The sequence below is a fragment of the Lepisosteus oculatus genome, chromosome 3 (assembly GCF_040954835.1).
Source record: "Lepisosteus oculatus isolate fLepOcu1 chromosome 3, fLepOcu1.hap2, whole genome shotgun sequence".
NCBI lineage: Eukaryota > Metazoa > Chordata > Actinopteri > Semionotiformes > Lepisosteidae > Lepisosteus > Lepisosteus oculatus.
The window spans coordinates 15,759,678-15,777,050 of NC_090698.1; the positions used below are offsets into that span (position 1 = coordinate 15,759,678).

General features: G+C 40.6%; 1 protein-coding gene across 2 annotated transcripts in view; it reads left to right on the forward strand.

Moving 5' to 3' along the window:
• Window positions 1–17,373, forward strand: part of LOC102682553 (WD repeat-containing protein 70) — a 111,810-nt gene that overhangs the window by 70,047 nt on the left and 24,390 nt on the right. For both annotated transcript variants that reach the window (XM_006627289.3, XM_015340380.2), the window contains exons 11-13: window positions 8,773–8,872; window positions 10,044–10,128; window positions 11,045–11,183. In XM_006627289.3, the coding sequence (XP_006627352.2) occupies window positions 8,773–8,872; window positions 10,044–10,128; window positions 11,045–11,183 (324 nt within the window). The remainder of the gene's footprint in view (window positions 1–8,772; window positions 8,873–10,043; window positions 10,129–11,044; window positions 11,184–17,373) is intronic.

Sequence of the window (17,373 nt, forward strand, 5' to 3'; positions counted from 1 at the left end):
AAATAATTTACTGATAAAAAATGTCAATAATTGATTGGGTATAGTAACTGGTGATTTTCAGAAGAGCTCATAATTTTTGCTTGAATAAATGCAATTAATGAATTATAATTAGATCCTTTGAAAGCTGGTGTGTTTTATGATACATTCCAAAATGTAAATATCTTTTTTTGTTAAGCAGCGAGATTTGATTTTCACAAAATCAGCTATATCAGAGTACTCAAATGTTTTTCTCAATGTACTCTTTACATTAATCCCCTTGGTAGAAGCAATAAAATTGGGCTGAACACTTGAGAATATTGTAGACCTGGACAAAATCAAAACCTCAACTCACCTGCGACTTACAAATCACAAAACTGCTGCACCAAGGAGGACTTCCTCACTAATGTGGGAAAAGAGCCCCCTTGCAAACAAAGATCTGACACGAAGTTCTGAGTTTACAGTTTGTGATGAACAGGTGGGGTGCAGTTAAATTCGGTACGAGTCTTAGTGTTAGAATACTGTAACATTACTCCCATACAGTCTTCTGAGAAAATTAAAAGGGGCCCCTTGTGCATGTACAGCAGAATTGTTTAGCAATGTCAAAACAATTTTGCGAGTGTGGTATGAATGTTGTCCTTTTGCTTGGGTGTTGAGTGTTAGGCATCGTGGTTGTTGTGGTTGGACACGCCGTAGTCAATCTGTGGCTCGGCGTGGCTCTGGGTTTTCGGCTGCTTGTGCCAGGCGCTGTTGCAGTTCTTTCGTGTACACACAGTCATGGAAAGAACGGTGTTCTGTTAGCAGGAGTGCTGAGGTGCTGGTTTCACCTCAGGCTTGGCTGTGCGCTGGCAGAGCTGCGGGTGCCTGCCGTGCGCCCCCTTGCACGTGCTGACAGCAGCTCCTCCTGCGGTGGGGTCCCTGTGGGGTTTGGGTTCACCTGCAGGTCAAGTGTTACGGGCAGCAGCACAAGTTCTGTTAACTAGAAAAGTTAACAAGCTGTGGTGACGCCGAGATTGGCGTGAGTGTTTACACCGCGGGTTTTACGAGACCCCTGTCGGCTGTTCTGAGCGAGTAAATGGAGCCCAGGCACGAGGAGCCTCAGAACTCCCCTCTGTTTTCCTGTCACTGGCGTAGCCAGAGAGCCTTCGCGTTGTGAAAATGTTAGGGAACTGAAGGAGTAACGGAAGGTGATTTTGGAATCTCAGTCTGTTTCTTGAGGGGTTTCGGGCCGTCAATCTCGGCAACAACAACTTTTTTTCCTGAAACCCACAGCTATTTGTGTAGAGCTGTGCCCCCTTTTTTAAGTCATAAATGGACCTCTTTAATTTCCCTTGTGTCAGTGTTTCATTGTTGGGCTTTAGTAGTCTCTTCAGCTGACTTCTTCAAGAATGCTGAGGACAGAATTTCAGTGAAATCCCCTCATAGCCTCCTTTGTTCGAGACATTAGAGAGGGACTGTTCGTAATCTTGCAGTGCTTTTTAAATCCACTTTTTGTTTTTCTTTGAACTTCTTCTAATGTAGCAATATCTTGTTTGTACTACAGTGTTACCAAATCAGCATGATATTCTCAGTGAGGTCTTAGATATGCATTGTGCAATTCTCCTCTTGCTATCATCAAAATTAGTCATTTTCACTGTATATTCTGTATACTGTTATAATGTATAAAGGTTTTTCTTTGCTGTTTCAGATTTGGATAATTGACAAATTAATCTTTAATATACCTCCAATTTCGGTAATATGCATGCATGAGATATATTGCCATTCCCAACAATAATTCTCTCAACTGTCAGCTTAGTCTAGGTTTTAATTTTTTTTTTTAGTTCTGCCAAGCACTTTTATACAAGATCTTATTTTCACCTAGTTTTGAGAAGGAATATTATAAAAATGATATATGATAAACTGTACACTGGAGAGTTGCACAGTTTCTTGTAATCATACCAAATTGGGTATCATTTAGAGCTGTAATCAAATATCTCCTGCTGTAAAACCGTAGTAGACCAGTAGGTGGCACTCTCTCCTCTGGGCCAGGCAGCCAAACCATTTCCTGAACGAAGTGGTTTAGGATATGATGCAAGCCGAGACTGCAGGCACACAGGTCACTCCAGATCTGCTCAATCAGAGGCCCAGCACAGGCATTAAAAATGGACTGTCTGAATTAGTGTGCCAATATTATTATACGGGACTTATGGGGAGAACTACTGCTTTATCCATTGCACAAAGGGACTGTAAACCTGAAACACTTACCAGTGTTGCTCAGTGCTGACGAGATGTGTATTCAGAGGTGCAGTAACACAATTAACTTGCTATCGGCACACTTCTGCACACTGCATGCTTGTGTTTTGATTTGTTTCCATGTAAATCCAGCAGGAGATGGAGCAGCCAGGGTAGGCAGCAATAAAAGCAGTAGCACAGTCCAGAGTGAGTTGAGTCTCTTGAGTTGTGATGAGCTCTAAAGCAGTGTACCTGCTCAGAGAGAGGCAGCCAACCCCCCACCCCATGTGTGTGTGGGGGGGTTTGGGGGTTATCAGCCAGCGCCGTAGGTAGGCTTGAGTCTTATCTCTCTGTGCCAGGTTGCAGCAGTTGCACACCAAGGCCCGAATTTCACTAGGCAGGTTAATTAATCCATCTTCTCCTCCTCCTGCAGGCTAATAGCAATTTCAGCTTGTCCTTTGTCCCTCTTCTTGGGCTGAGCCAGACATGGCTGCTCACGTTTGAGTGAGGCTCACCTCTCCTTATCAAACCTGAGACGTTCACTCCCCATTGGTGATGGCAGTTTTGTTTTTAACGAGACGGAGAAAACTGACGAGCCACAGTTGGGAGTCCTATTAAAGCTGTAAAAGGATAGGCGGAGCATTGTATTTACAGTATATTCAGACAGCAGAAGACAAGTGTTTTATTTTTTATTTCAGATTTAACTACATTAATACTTATTATATTAATATTAATAATTCTTATTATTATCATTACAATTACAACCCCAGCTTGGCAAACACGCTAGAAAGCCAGGCTGTTTGAGGCTCAGCAGCAACATTAATAATAACGGCAATAACTGTCATTGTAATAAGATGATGTGAGTGCTCCCACACTCAATTGGGAAGCGATTTTCACAGATAGCTGTAACAATGCAAAGAAGACTTAAGTTGCCGCAGGTCGTCACAAAGGTGCTCGCTTGCTTTCTCGTGGAGATGCATATTGAGCCAGTCGCAGAAATGGTGCTTAAACTGGGTTTCTCTGATAATAATCGCTGTTCCTTAACCACTGGACCAGACACCTCAGGACAGGAGTAACCTACAGCGGCTTGAACTGAAATAATCGTTGTGATAACCTTTGGCAGTCCAGTCCTCTGCCATGCAGCTGCGCATGACATCCATGTTCTAGTGTGAGAATACGAGTCCCCTGTACAGAAAAGGAGCCTGGGAAATGGCGTAACACACGGCATGAAATCCAATATACTTTCACAAACAGCTCCAGTGACTCTACTTATTGAGAGCCGCAAACAAATAGACCTAGAGAAGAGGATTAAAGCCATCACAGTCCAAATAAACTTTCTTAAAAGGCAGCTGATCCATCTGTGCTATATTTGGGATTTTGGAATAGAACTGGCTTGTGTAAAAGTACCACTCATTATGTAGAGAAGTGTTTCCTTTTCTGTGCTATAAACATATTCACATTTAATTTTCACTTGCTACTCATCCTTCTTACAGTAGTGAGTGTAAGATAGAGACCTGGACTGTATATGACAATCCATTGAAACCAGGAATCATAGTTTTCAGTCTTCATCAAGTGTATTAAAAGACTAATATCCTCTTTATGATTTGGTGACCAAAACTGCATACAATATATTATAAATGTCTTAATAATGTATTGTCTTGCTTGAGCATAAATTACCTTGATTATATTTCTACATGCCCAAGTATTCTGGTTGCTCTTTATTGCTTCCCCACATTGTCTTCATAAGGACTTAGAAGAATGTACATAATTGCCTAGATGCCTTTAATCTGCAACCTCCTGCAGCTCTGTATCACCCATGTGCGGTGCATAGTGCGTTCCTACCACCATTGTTATTACCATTTGAAAATTGTGTGACCATGAATTTCTGTCACTTTGTAATCCCACTTGCTGCTTCATCTTTTTGCATCATCTGAAATGTACCTTAGTTGCTAACTATGTCAGAATCTCAACTATTGATATAGACCAGGAGGAGGAACAAGCCTAAAACCAATCCCTATAATATACCACTGCTTACATCTGCTAGTCAGGGGTCATGCCCCTTAAGATGCTTCAGAGGTGAGGTTACGTAAATGTTTATGTACAAATCAATACTTCTATTTTCAAACTTCTCATTAAGAACCAACCTTGTGCAGCGACACTTTTCTGAATGAGTGTAATTGGGGTTAGAAAGGCTCAAACACAGCTGCTCTGGAGTCTCTGACCTGTGGTCACCTTCCAGAATTCTCATTGCCTCGGGTCAGCTATTTTTGGTCACTGTCCTGATAGTATTGTCAATACCGAACAGCACTTCATGAGGATGGCTTCTAATCGTTGGCTTCTCTCTCGGTGCAGCAGTTCATAAACAAGTCAGCCTAATTTCTGCAGTGCTTCCCAATGAGCTGACAGTGCAATGTATTTTATAAGGGTCACTGTGTCCACCCTCAGTTCTTTGACCCCCCCAGAGGTCAGCAGCGGAGTGGCAGTAGTGAAACTGCAGAAGAACAGGATACTAGGCCTGACAGCTCATGGCTGTCAATACCTCCTTCACCCCCATTAGACTCTGTGCAGTATCTCTCTGCCACACCACAGAGTAAAGCTCTAGAGAGTGTTGGGGACTGCACACAGCAATATTAAATGTTTGATCCTTAATTAGACCGTAACATTTCCTTCTGCCTCACGTGTGGAAACAATTCCTAAATCTTGTTTGTCAGTAAATATTAAATATTTATGTTCTGCTATGCATTTCAGTGTGCTGTATGTTTTACCAATATATTGGGGGGTTAATATGCTCTTTTCTTTGTAGTTTGTTGTTTGTAAGTTTATACTATGAATTGTTTTCATGTTAATTAATCCCCCCCAAAATAAAAATAAGATTATGCTTTTGGTTGTATGCACTTCCATGTTGTTTCTGGGCATTTCCCTGATTAATTTTTACAGTTGATTCTAAAGAAGATTGCATATGAGTATGAAAAATTAATTTCCCCTTTGTACACAGCACTCCCCCACATTTCTTTTTTGTCTTCCTTGTTTTTTCCTTATCCTTTTACTTTCCTTCTCTCTCTTTGTTTTTGTATTTTAATTTCCCTTTCCTGATGGACATTTACTATTTGGTCCTATTAGATGTTTCCTTTGTCCCGTGCTCATGGGCTTCATGCTATTTGTCCTGTATGAAAGTAAATTAAATGAGCACAAGGCCTTTTTGAGGGATTGATTTGTCTAGCACTTACATGCCTGCAAGCAAAATACATTGTGTGCTTCAAATTGTCACATGGTGATTGTGCACCCAGCCTGAAACTATGGGACCACTGATGCCACCATTAGAAATGTGCAAAACAAATGTTATAAATGAATTTGAAATTCCAGTGTCTTGGATTGGCAGGAGATTTGATACACAAATTCACTTCCTGAAATACTGTTGCTGTGGTTGTCTTATACAGTACGCCTCTCCAGCATTCTCAGTTGATAAGCTGGCCAGCGCCATAAAATTGTTGTTGGAAAAACAACAAAGACTCTCTCTGTATCTCTGTCGGGATTATCGAATGTCCACTATTATTCAAAACATACTGTAGGCACCAGTCTTTGTTAGAGACAAACCAGATTTTAGCTAAGTATCTCACATTTTCCAATTTCATAGCTCCTAATAAACTCAAGCTTAATCTTGCAAGTTAATCTTTTTGTAAATCTCATATTAATTGATAAACAACATAGATCTTAATTCACTGTTCTGATCTGTTGACCTCCCACATCTCTAGGCAGCATCTGACATCTCCTCCTTATGGAGCACTTGTGACTCCTCTGTCTTGGAGAGCTACACAGAGGAGGCAAGTTTCTGTAGCTGTCCCACACTGTCTGTGGATCTTTCCATCAGTACACGTAGAAAGGCCCCATCCCTCTCTTCACTCCAGTCTAAACACAGAGGCACATCCGTTCACTCTGTCTCTCTTTCAGGCCATCACCACTGTCATAAACAAATGGGGCTTTTCCTCTTCTTAACTTCCCCCTTCTGGTCAGTACCAGTTTCTCTTCTTAAAATTTTCCAGCTGCCAAAAACAATCGCGTATAAACGCCGGAAATTTGAAGCACTGTTAATGGGTCCCTTGTGCCTATAGCTGGGGTGTTGAGCACTTCTTCTTCAGAGAGTAGCAGTCCGGCAGGTTTAACAGCTCCTCTTAAATCTTCAGTTTTTCTATTTGGGAATATTTGTACAAATATATTTGCCCCAGCTATACAGGGATTTTGTTAAATATACGTTATGGTGTTTCATGTTTAAGATGGAAAGCAGAAGGCACTCTTTTGTACAAAGGGAGGTGGATGTCTGTAGCAAGCTGCATGGCTTTGTTGTTGAAGCCTTTCTCTTCAACAAACCGCTGATTGAGATCCTCAGATCTTATCAAACAAGTAAGCTCCCTGTTTCCATGATGCACGCGGAACGCCCCAGCTGATAACACACTTAAAGGTGCTTGTTCAGATAGTAGTCATTGTAGCATCAAGATCTTCAGGACCTCTAACTTGTCTGAATGTTCATCCCTGTTTGAGGACCTTAGGGAGCCTCTGACTAAGCGGAGTTCAGTCAATCCCACAGATGGCTGCTTCACACCTTTGGCTTCTCCGCCAAGCACAGACACCACATGTCCGAACCTGTGGTTTCTCTTGTTCTGAGCTGGCTTACTATTACAGCAACACATCATCAGTAAGGTAAAGCTAACGTGTTTCAAGACCATCTAAACTTAGTTTACATTCCCTTTTGGGTGCTTGGATAATTCTGCTACCTAATGATAGGAATACATCCCAAAAGTACGCTGTTCAGTTTTCAGTGTTGTGATGACATGGAAACAGGTTTCCCTTTTCAATTATAAACACGACATGTTTCAGTTAATGGTATTCGATTTATTCCTTAATCTGAAATTCGCTTACATAAAGCTGCTTCAGACAGGGATGGGTGGAATTACTGAAAAGGCACCATTTGATGTGCTGGCATTACCAAGAAGTGGGTTGCATTGCATTGAGAACCTCCAGGCTAGATGGACATTCTGAAAATCCCTGGAAATTTTGCCTCTCTGGAGTCTCCTTTAACTGCCTTACTACTAATAATGTTTTCTTATCCGTTAGAACATGTGTGTAGCTGTAGCATAACACTTAAGTGGTTTAGGAATGCAGCATTGTTATGTCACAGTCATTGGAAAACAAAGGCATTCTTTGGCAGCATGCCCAAGCAAAGGTTAAACCAACAAAATGTATGTACAGGTTTTCCCAAAAGTCTCCTTTCAAAAAGCATCAGTATCTTTGAACTTAAATTGTCCAATGAATGAAGCTAACTGGGGCTTTACTTTTTTCGAGAGAACAAGCCTGATCAGTGTTGTCTATTTCTAAGAACTTTCTCAAGAACCTTTTTGTTCTTTTAACCTAAGAGTCATCTCCAGTTCAGCAGTTTGGCTTTCTGCTGTGGCAGTGGCCAAATCTGTAAATGATACTGAATGAAGCTTTTTGACGATTTTTTTCATATTTTGTGTTTTTTATAGTTTTCATGTGTCATCTGTTTGTCGTCGGTAATATGCTTAGAGTTCCAGTGATTATTTTCCTCTCTGTGTTCATTTCATTTTCATAATTATTGGCTTTTTAAATTTCAATTAAGACTAATATTTGTTTGTGTAATCCTCATCTTTTTCCGTACTAAGACTTTCACTCTTTAGATCACTGGCCATTTTTTTAAGGGATTTTGTGAAAGGACTAACAGATTTATTACTGATTGGACCAAAGTGATTATCTTCAAGTTTCATATTAGTCACATTGTAAACCTATGCACCCTTAAAACCTGAAGTGCCCTTGAGTCTGACCCTGAGACATCTTGTGGGAGTTTCCCCTGCTCCATAGTGATGGGCAACAATTCACTCTTAAATCTGAGATTTACCACCTATTAATTCCTTTAATCTATTTTTCTGAAAGGATAAATATCCCTTTTATAGATTAAAAATTTTAAATGATGTGTTCTGCAAACAGCCCTTTAATTCCGAAATGCCCTACTTTAGGTTATCCTGCCAAGAAAATTAGGAAATGGAAGTTTTCCTTAACTTTAAGTTCTCGTTGCCCCCTTGTAGCTGACTCAGCAGTGCTTGACATGATAGCGATTGATGACAGCCAAACACAAGAAACAGCTGATATCCCAATTGGTATTCTTAATTTTCTTTTAGCGCAAATGTAATGCCTTATTTTATAAACATACAGTACCTGTATCATTTGGCAAAAATAAGTAATTTGTTAGGAAGCATGATGAATATATCACAATAAATGGTAGTTTTTTAATCTCTTTTGGTGCAGAGCTTGTTGTCCATTTGCCAACCTGTGCTCATCAACTGTTAATGCAGGCTGTCACTCAAGTAGCGACTCACTTCCTGTTTTTATTTCCCTGCCTGTTTACTGGCCACCCTCTTTGCTTGGCTGCCTCTTTTAACACAAATATATCAGCATTAACCCCTTTTCAAGGTGAAATCAACAAAGCATTGGATATCTCCAATTTTCTTATTTTTGTAAACCCTCTTGCCCATTACATCGCTGTTGCGACCTGAGCCTTCGTGTTTTCTGCTACAGGTGCACACCAAGTTCCACTGCCGGCAGGCCCACACTCCCGGATCGGACACCTCCTGTCTGTCCTTCTCCTATGATGGCACAGTCCTGGCATCCCGAGGAGGTGAGAATACCCTGAACCCCCTCTCCCAGAATGAAGCAGCTGGGAACCATACATTCTTATGTCACCCAGTTGGATCTGGCCAGGTAGAAAGTGACTGTCTTTATTCCACAGTGAGAGGATCAGTGAAGCTGCATCAGATGGACTGTGAGCAGCACTATCTGCGTCAGAAGCCACAGCTGTTGCTCTGTAAAAAATGCAACACTACACATACCCATATTGCTGAAATTGAGCGCTGTGCCTGTAGTTTTATGAGACTGAAGTTTTCCTTGCCCCTTTTCAAGGTGACAGTGAGCAAAGAGTTGCAGTTGAGCATTGGGGTTATTCCTGACACTGTTGTCTCTCCCTCAGCCTTTTGCTTTGAGGAAAACTCCTTTCTGTGTAGCTGGATGCAGGTTCTTGCACCTGTATTTGTTGGGATTCTGGACAGTAGCGTACAGTGACATCTGACAGACAGCAGCTTTGCAAGGAGCAGCAGCTGAAGGATGTGAATAACGGGGGGAAAAAAGTGCAGACATGTTACATAAACAGCTGTGCCAGCACCTGCAAAGGAGTGATGTCATATGCTGCTGTTTGCTCTTCATCGTGTTAAGAACCCAAGAAAACCTGCCACATACCAAAAACAAAAAAAGAAAGTTTAACATAATATTCAGACAAGCACAGTTCATGTACGGTTTGGCAGAGGGCTGTTACATATTTATAGACGATTTGTCTTTCCTTCATAAAACAAGGATTTATACCTGGGGCTGTTAGTTCCCATATGTTCAGTAAGTGCTGCACAAAACCCTCTGTTTAAAAGAATCTTTTGAACACACAATTACTGGGGAAGCAGCAGTTTGGAATTGCATTGAAACGTTTAGTTTAGAACACTGAGGTACAGTGTACAGTGGCACATTATTTTTTCTGTCATTTTTATTTCCTAAAGTAATAAGTGAATAATAAATAAGTAATATTTATAAATTAAATAAGTAATATTTATATAAGCCCTCTGATTCCTCTCTTCCACAGATAATTCTCATTTAAAAATCCTTCTTAGGACCCAATCAGGACCCAAATCTAAAAAGCTGGAAAGGGCAGTTTCTGCTCTAGTTTTCTGCAGTACCATGTCTTTTGTTTAAATGTAAAGTATCTGTTAAATTGCTCTTACATTGCCCTTTTGTTTTTTGGTGGACAGGAGATGACACTCTCAAGACGTGGGACATCCGGAACTTTAAGAAGCCTCTCAATGTAGCAACTGGGTTGTCTACTTTCTTTCCCATGTAAGCACTGGAAGTAGAAAATGTTTCCAATAGAAGTAGGGGCTGTAGACCAGCTCAACCAGCTGCACTGATGAGACAGGTGTAAACAAGCCTTTTGAGTTAGGAGTCAAGTAAATAGTTAATACCTCTGAAGCTTTCAAATAACTTGTTTTTGGCACTGATGAATCAGTTGATTCAGAATTAGATTAAAAATACAGTTTTGAACAGAGGTTATGTTAGTAAGGAAAACCAAAATCAACTTAGTCTCTTTAAGGCCTGTCAAGGTGATTCTGCATTTCTCTGCTCTTCTTCAGGTTGACAGGATGAAGTCCAAACTTTAATTTAAAGCATTCCTATTACCTTGAGATGACAATGGTTACAGTGCTGTTCTCTAATAGCAAATTTAAACACTCTAATATACACATCTATTGCGATGTTATTATAACATCAGAAAGGCCACAGTTGAGTGAAGAGCATTCAGGCCACATGCTCAATATATAGTGTTTCTCTAGTCTCACTGGCAGATCTGGTTATAATGGGAACAAACCCATCTATATATGAAATCCCCACCCCACCCCCTGGAACAAGAGTTTTTCACAGGCTGTCAGTCTTTACCAGCTAGTCTTTGGGAGCTGGAAGGAAACTGTAGCACCTGGCAAAGTTCCAGATGAACATGCACACTCTGTATAGACGTTCCCACCAAGCTGGAATTGAGCCCAGTGCTCTGTATGTGTGAGGAAATTGTGGTAACTACTATAACACTATGTGTGTGTTGTAGAAAATCACTCATGTTAAAAAACCCTGCAGATGGGATTTTCGGGAATCTCCTTCACAGTGTGTGTTTTATTAGACAAAGTAAATAATCCTTCCATTGTAATGGATTGTTGCTGGTCTATGCCTGCTGTTGTTCACCTAAGAAAATGTTGTGCTTTCCCAGGACCGATTGCTGTTTCAGTCCTGATGACAAGCTTCTGATGACAGGCACATCAGTGAAGAAGGGAGAGGGAAATGGCAAGCTGGTCTTCTTTGATCGCTACACCTTTCAGAAGTCGTATGAGATCGAAGTAGCAAATTCGGTGAGTGAGCCGTTTTCTTGCCGAGACTTTTCCCAAAACTTTTTCCCCGCACAGGCTGCAGTGCACTAATGAAAGCCATGCACATACTTTACTGGAAAGTGTTCGGGAGCTGGAGATCGGATTTCCAAAGTCTGAGTGTTTCTCTGCCTGCCTCACCACATGGCTGGGTCGTTGTTGACATCTTCCTTGAGGGAGAGAACTTCTTTCAAGAATACCAATGCTGCTGTTTTGCTTCTTAAATAGGTAACAGTGCTCGGATTCAAAGACTTTTCATCGCTCTCTGCCAAGGCTCAGCCTTCTGTTCTTAGCCTTCAGGTCATTTTCTGTCACCCTATTACTCTAATGTGATTTAAACGTCTTCACTGTTTTTGCACAGATTAAATAGCATATTGGCTTTGCTTTGTGCCAAACATTTGAATTCGCCTTTCTATAAAGAGATCAAGTTATGCTATACCTGTGCTAATGCCAAAAATTAGAAAACAATGATGTTGTGCTGAATTGGAGAGTGTAACCCAGGTCTCTGCATTTACATGGACCTTAGCTCTAATGTTGTTTAAAGAAACATTACTGCTGATGCTTATCAGCATGGTGTTTCTACATGTGTCGATGAAGTCAGCAATCCTGGACTAAGTGAATCCGACCTCTTCCTTTCATGGATCTACCACGTTGTCAGGATGTGTTCATGACAAATTTTGCTTTAATGACGCCGTAAACATTCATTGATGCCTTCTTGGGCACTACTCCAAGTATTTTTTTTAAATAATCGCTAACATATCAACATTCTTATTTGATTAAAGCTTTTATGTTGTTGTGCAATTGTTTAATTGCTTGGTTTTATAAGATTTATGGGTATGCAAGCATGAGTTCTCTCGGGGGGGTGTCAGACTTGCTTGCAGCAATATCTATATATTATGTCTTAGTTGGATCCTGCTATGACTCAGCCAAGCAATTGGCAGCAAAGATAATGATCCTAAACTCCCTGTCTTTGGATAATTAATATATTACTACTCTGTCAAGTTGGGAAAAAAACTTCTTAAAAGGGTGAAAACTTTATTTATCTTTATGACGTATCCATTGATTTACAATGCCAAGCTGCCTATTAGAATCAGCATGACAGTGTAAAGTTATGTGCTGCAAAAGATCTGTTCCAAAGTTTCTTTGCTGATTGTCAGTTTTGCACGTTGACTACTAGAACTTTATTGCACTTTTATTCTGTGCACTATTTCCTGCACTTGCCCAAAGCATAACGTGCCTTTTACATTTAATTTAACCTGCAATTTGTTAGACCACTCTATCTAATCTTACATCGCACGACAATTTTTACAATTACCTGTAATTCTGAAATGTGCCACTTAAGCGAGTGAAATATTATGCAACGGTCGTTCTTTCCATTCACAGATTTTTTTCATCTGATTACTATAATTAACTTGTAATTTAAGATTTATTATTAAATCTTAAGTTGCCTTGAAGTCCAAACTGGAAACAGAACATACTGTAGCAAGAGGCAAGCATGCTATGGGCTCTCAGTGGCTCACCTGCGCTTATTTTCAAAGATTGGCTGGCCAGCAGTTCATTTCTGCTGAGTGACCATGCCTGAGCTAAAACCAGGTTCTTGCATTAATTTTAGTAGAGGCACTTTTCAGTGTCGCACCAGTTTAAAACATAGCTGATTTGCCTTCTGAGGTCCCACAGCACGGCTTGTGAATCACCTGGGTGACCTCCAGAGTGAAAGGAGGAGGCATTGGAGTTGTAGATTTGGCAGTTCTGAGTGTCAGTGGTGCCAGGGGAGCAAGTGTTTTCGGTGATGGAAAAGGGCCCTGCTTTTTTTTCGGCTTGTATTGATTCTATGACTTTTTCATTTTTTAAGGATTTTTTTTAAGAGAGGGTAGAGAGCTTCAGTTGATTTGTTCCCTATTAAAGCAAACGGCCCTCTAAGTATATACTGACGTTGTGCAAAAGGTAAGTGTCAGCAGGGTCTGGTGATCTTGGATATGGAAACAAATTCCTCTTTAAAGAAATGAGCTTCAATTAACAGTTATGGAGAAAAAAGCAATCTTGCTGTTTAAGAGTTTTAATAGGTTCCTGCATCTGGAAAACAAAAAATATTTGAGTGAATGGCAACAGCAGAATGAATCATGAAGTGTACAGAAATATTTTATCTCCTGATGTAGAAGAAAATGCTGCTATAATGATTGGGCGGCGCTTTACCATGCAGCATGACAGTGACCCAAAACATACATCCAGTGCAACCAAGGAGAATCGGGGAAAAACAGGTGGAAAATGTTAGATTGGCTAAGTCCGTTTCCAGATTTAAATCCAACTGAGCAGAATTTCAAATGCTGAAGAATAAGCTGGAGCCAGAACAGTAGAGGTATAATGACTTGAAACACAATTTAAGTGATCAAATGGGATTGTCAAAAAATATTATATTTTTATATAGGGGTTTCTATATAGATGTTTGCTCTTACTCCTTGAAGAATGCAGGAGTAATGTCACAGCTGGTGTGAAAAACAGCACAGACCTATAGTTCTCAGATGTGGATCAGAGCTGTTGCATAATTCTTGCAGGTTGTTTTTCTCACTTCAGACTTACAAAGAATTCCTTTACCTCTGCTGCTCATACGGTAGATGATGTTACCTGAAACTTGAAATGAGAATAGTGAGACTTGCTGTGAACAGGACAGTGTAGGATAATGGCAATAAACCGAGGCAAAATGGGACACCGTCTCCTCTAGTATAAAACACATTTTGTTCACCATGGAGGGAGATGGAATCTGTCCTATGTGTAATGCATTAGCAGTCTTCTTTCAACCATTTCCTCTGGATTTAAGGTGGTGTAAATGTAGTCATAACACATGTTCATGACACAGATTAATGCCTCATAATTTACTGGTACAATCTGTAGGGCTGACATTTATTCACTTTAGAGTAAACCAACAGGACTAGTTGTCTAGATCACACTTTTATGCTCAGGTTTTGGCACAGTTTAAGTATACAGAAAACATTTAAGAAGGTTTTTTTTTTCATCTTAAGTAGACTCAAAAAATGGCTTTGCTTCTTCAAAGATGGAAATGCTTTGTATGTTTTGAAAGAAGCCAGTTCAGGCTTTTGAAAACTATTTCTTTTTTACTCAAAACTTATGGCTAGGGAGTATTTACCTTCAGAAATAGCTTCTAATTGGCATTTTGCATAACATTCCCTTCTGTGGTTGCCTAAGGATTTCAGTGCTGTCCTTATTATAAACCTGGAACATGTAAAGTCATACTGCTAAACATGTTGGAGTAAAAATATACCGTGACTCAAGATCTCCAATCACCAACTGTAAGTTAGACGATGAGTGACATTTTTTTCACCTTCCTGCAAATTTGTGACCTGGACTGTCACTGTCTGTGTTATGACCACTGGTGCCTGACTGCATTGACTGTTAGCTTTATACTTTGTTGATGTTACAGCCTTGCACATGTGAATTAAAGGACTCGAAGGAACATCCTACACTGACAGGATGAAGGCACTGAGCCTTTTTAGTCTTGAACAGAGAAGACCAGGAAGGAACCTGATGCAAGTGTTCAAGATCCTCGAAAGCACTGACAGAGTCTACACAGAGATTTCTTGAGAGTAAACAATGAAATCCGAAGTAGAGGACACAAGTACAAATTGTTTGGAAGTGCATTTGAATGCAAGAGCAGACTGTGTGAGTATGGAATACCAACCCATGGTTTTGAAGCTGATAACCTGATAACCTGGCTTCCTTCAATTAACTAATTGCTAAATTACCTCGATATGTTTCAAGTGAGAGGAGGCCATTTGGACTTTCTTCTGTTCTAATGTTCTGAATGCATACTTGCCAAAAACAAAGGACACAATGTTAACCTGCCACAGTCCTCCAGTTTGTGCATGTTCAGAAGCAAAGTTTCCCCATAACATTTGGTTTTGAGCAGTAGAGTACGAAGGAAACTATGCTGTTTTCGAAGCAAGAGTTACATGTCAGTGTGAAATGAGGTGAGAGATACCAGGAGCTAAAGGGTCTAGTCTGCATCGTGAGGGCCTCTGAGATAAATGGAGAGACATTCTTTATGCCATTTTTCTTACATTTGTCGTCTGCCTGGCCTCCTTCCTCCAAATTAGATCTATTTCCTTTTTTTCTCTGCAATGTTTCAGTAGCCACATTAATTTTAAATGGACAGCCTCCTGTGTTTCTGCACTAGCTGAATGAACACTGAACTTACTGAGAAACTCAAGGAGTGGGATAGCTCTAGTGATAACCTTAGCTGTGTTTAAGACTGGCTAGTGAAAAAGAGAGTCAATTTTATTACAACATTTTGAGTTCAACCCTTGTTTTAAAAAAAACAAAAATCTTTATTTTCTTGAAAACATATTCTGCCCCTATCCTTTTTTCACACTTATTTGTGAGTAACACATTCATCTTCACAATGTCCCCCCCAAAAGAAAGATAATAATAATTACACCCCTACTCTTTTTGTGAAATGTCCTGTTTCGTGAAATTTATAATTACCACAGTGAGTCAGGACCTCAGTTTTATGTCTCATCCAAAGGATGGCACCTTTTTACAGTATAGTCCCCGTCACTATAGTGGGGCATTAGGACCTACAGGATATGGCCAGCAGCCATATCACCCTGCAACTCACAACTGGCAACCCACTGAAGCTCAGCAGGTGTGAGCCTGGTCAGTACCTGGATGGGAGACCTCCTGGGAAAAACTAAGGTTGCTGCTGGAAGTGGTGTTAGTGGAGCCTGCAGGGGGTGCTCACCCTGCGGTCCATGTGGGTCCTAATGCCCCAGTATAGTGACAGGGACACTATACTGTAAAAACAGGCATTGTCCTCCGGATGAGATGTAAAACCGAGGTCCTGACTCTCTGTGGTCATTAAAAATCCCAGGGCATTTCTCGAAAAGAGTAGGGGTGTAACCCCGGTGTCCTGGCCAAATTTCCCATTGGACCTTACCAATCAAGGCCTCCTAATAATCCCCATCTATGAATTGGCTTCATTACTCTACTCTCCTCGCCGCTAATAGCTGATGTGTGGGGAGCGTTCTGGCGCACTATGGCTGCTGTCGCTTCATCCAGGTGGGGCTGCACATTGGTGGTGGTGGAGGGGAGTCCCCATTACCTGTAAAGCGCTTTGAGTGCTATATAAGTGTAAGCAATTATTATTATTATTATTATTATTATTATTATTATTATTATTATTATTACACAGACTGCAGGATGAGTGCTCCATACTGGTCCCACTAACACCTCTTCCAGCAGCAACCTTAGTTTTCCCCAAGAGGTCTCCCATCCAGGTACTGACCAGGCTCACACCTGCCATCATTCATCTTCCCATCGATCCTGACGAGTTTGCCAGTCCCTGCCACTGAAAAGCATCTCCATAACATGATGATACCACCACCATGGGGATGATGTTACCTGGCTGGTGTGCAGTGTTTGATTTGGGCCAAACATACCGTTTAGCTTTCGTCAGACCACAAGACCTTCTGCCACATCTCTGCAGTATCGTCTTGGTGTGGCCTTTTGCAAACTCTTTGCAGGCAAGGATAGGGATTTGTTTTAGCTAGGGCTTCTTCCTTGCAACCCTCCCATGAAGGCCTTTTTTCTGGATTGCTTTGGAAATTGTTGACCCATGTACATTGTCTTCCATCACAACCACTGACTTCTGTAGCTTGTTCAATGTCACAGTTGGCCTCACGGTAACTTCTCTGATAAGCGCCCTTCTTATATGGAAATTACTGTAAGTTTAGGAGGGCGACCTAATCTAGGCAGTGGCTGTAGTTGCACACTTCTGTACAATGGACTGCATTGACCTCCGAATCGTCTCTCTCTATAATCATATCTCTGACTTGTTTAGAAAGCGCTTTTGTCTATATTTTGATTCTTTTTTTTGGAAAGTCTCTGGCATGCTGTGTGACCAGAGGGGTATTTATATTTACCAAAAACTGACAAAAGGTGATCCACTAAAGGTGGAAAAATTGTGCCTTTTGAGGTAATGCACCTGAGCTTTCAATTGCAAGGGGTATAAATACTTTGTAAATATAAACATTTCTGTTTTTTTTAATTATAGAAAAGTTTTACAACATTTGTTTTGACATGAAACTCAATACTTTGTGGATCAGTACCAAAAATTTCAACAATGTGAAAAATGTGTTGGGGGCTGAATGTTTTCAAGGCACAG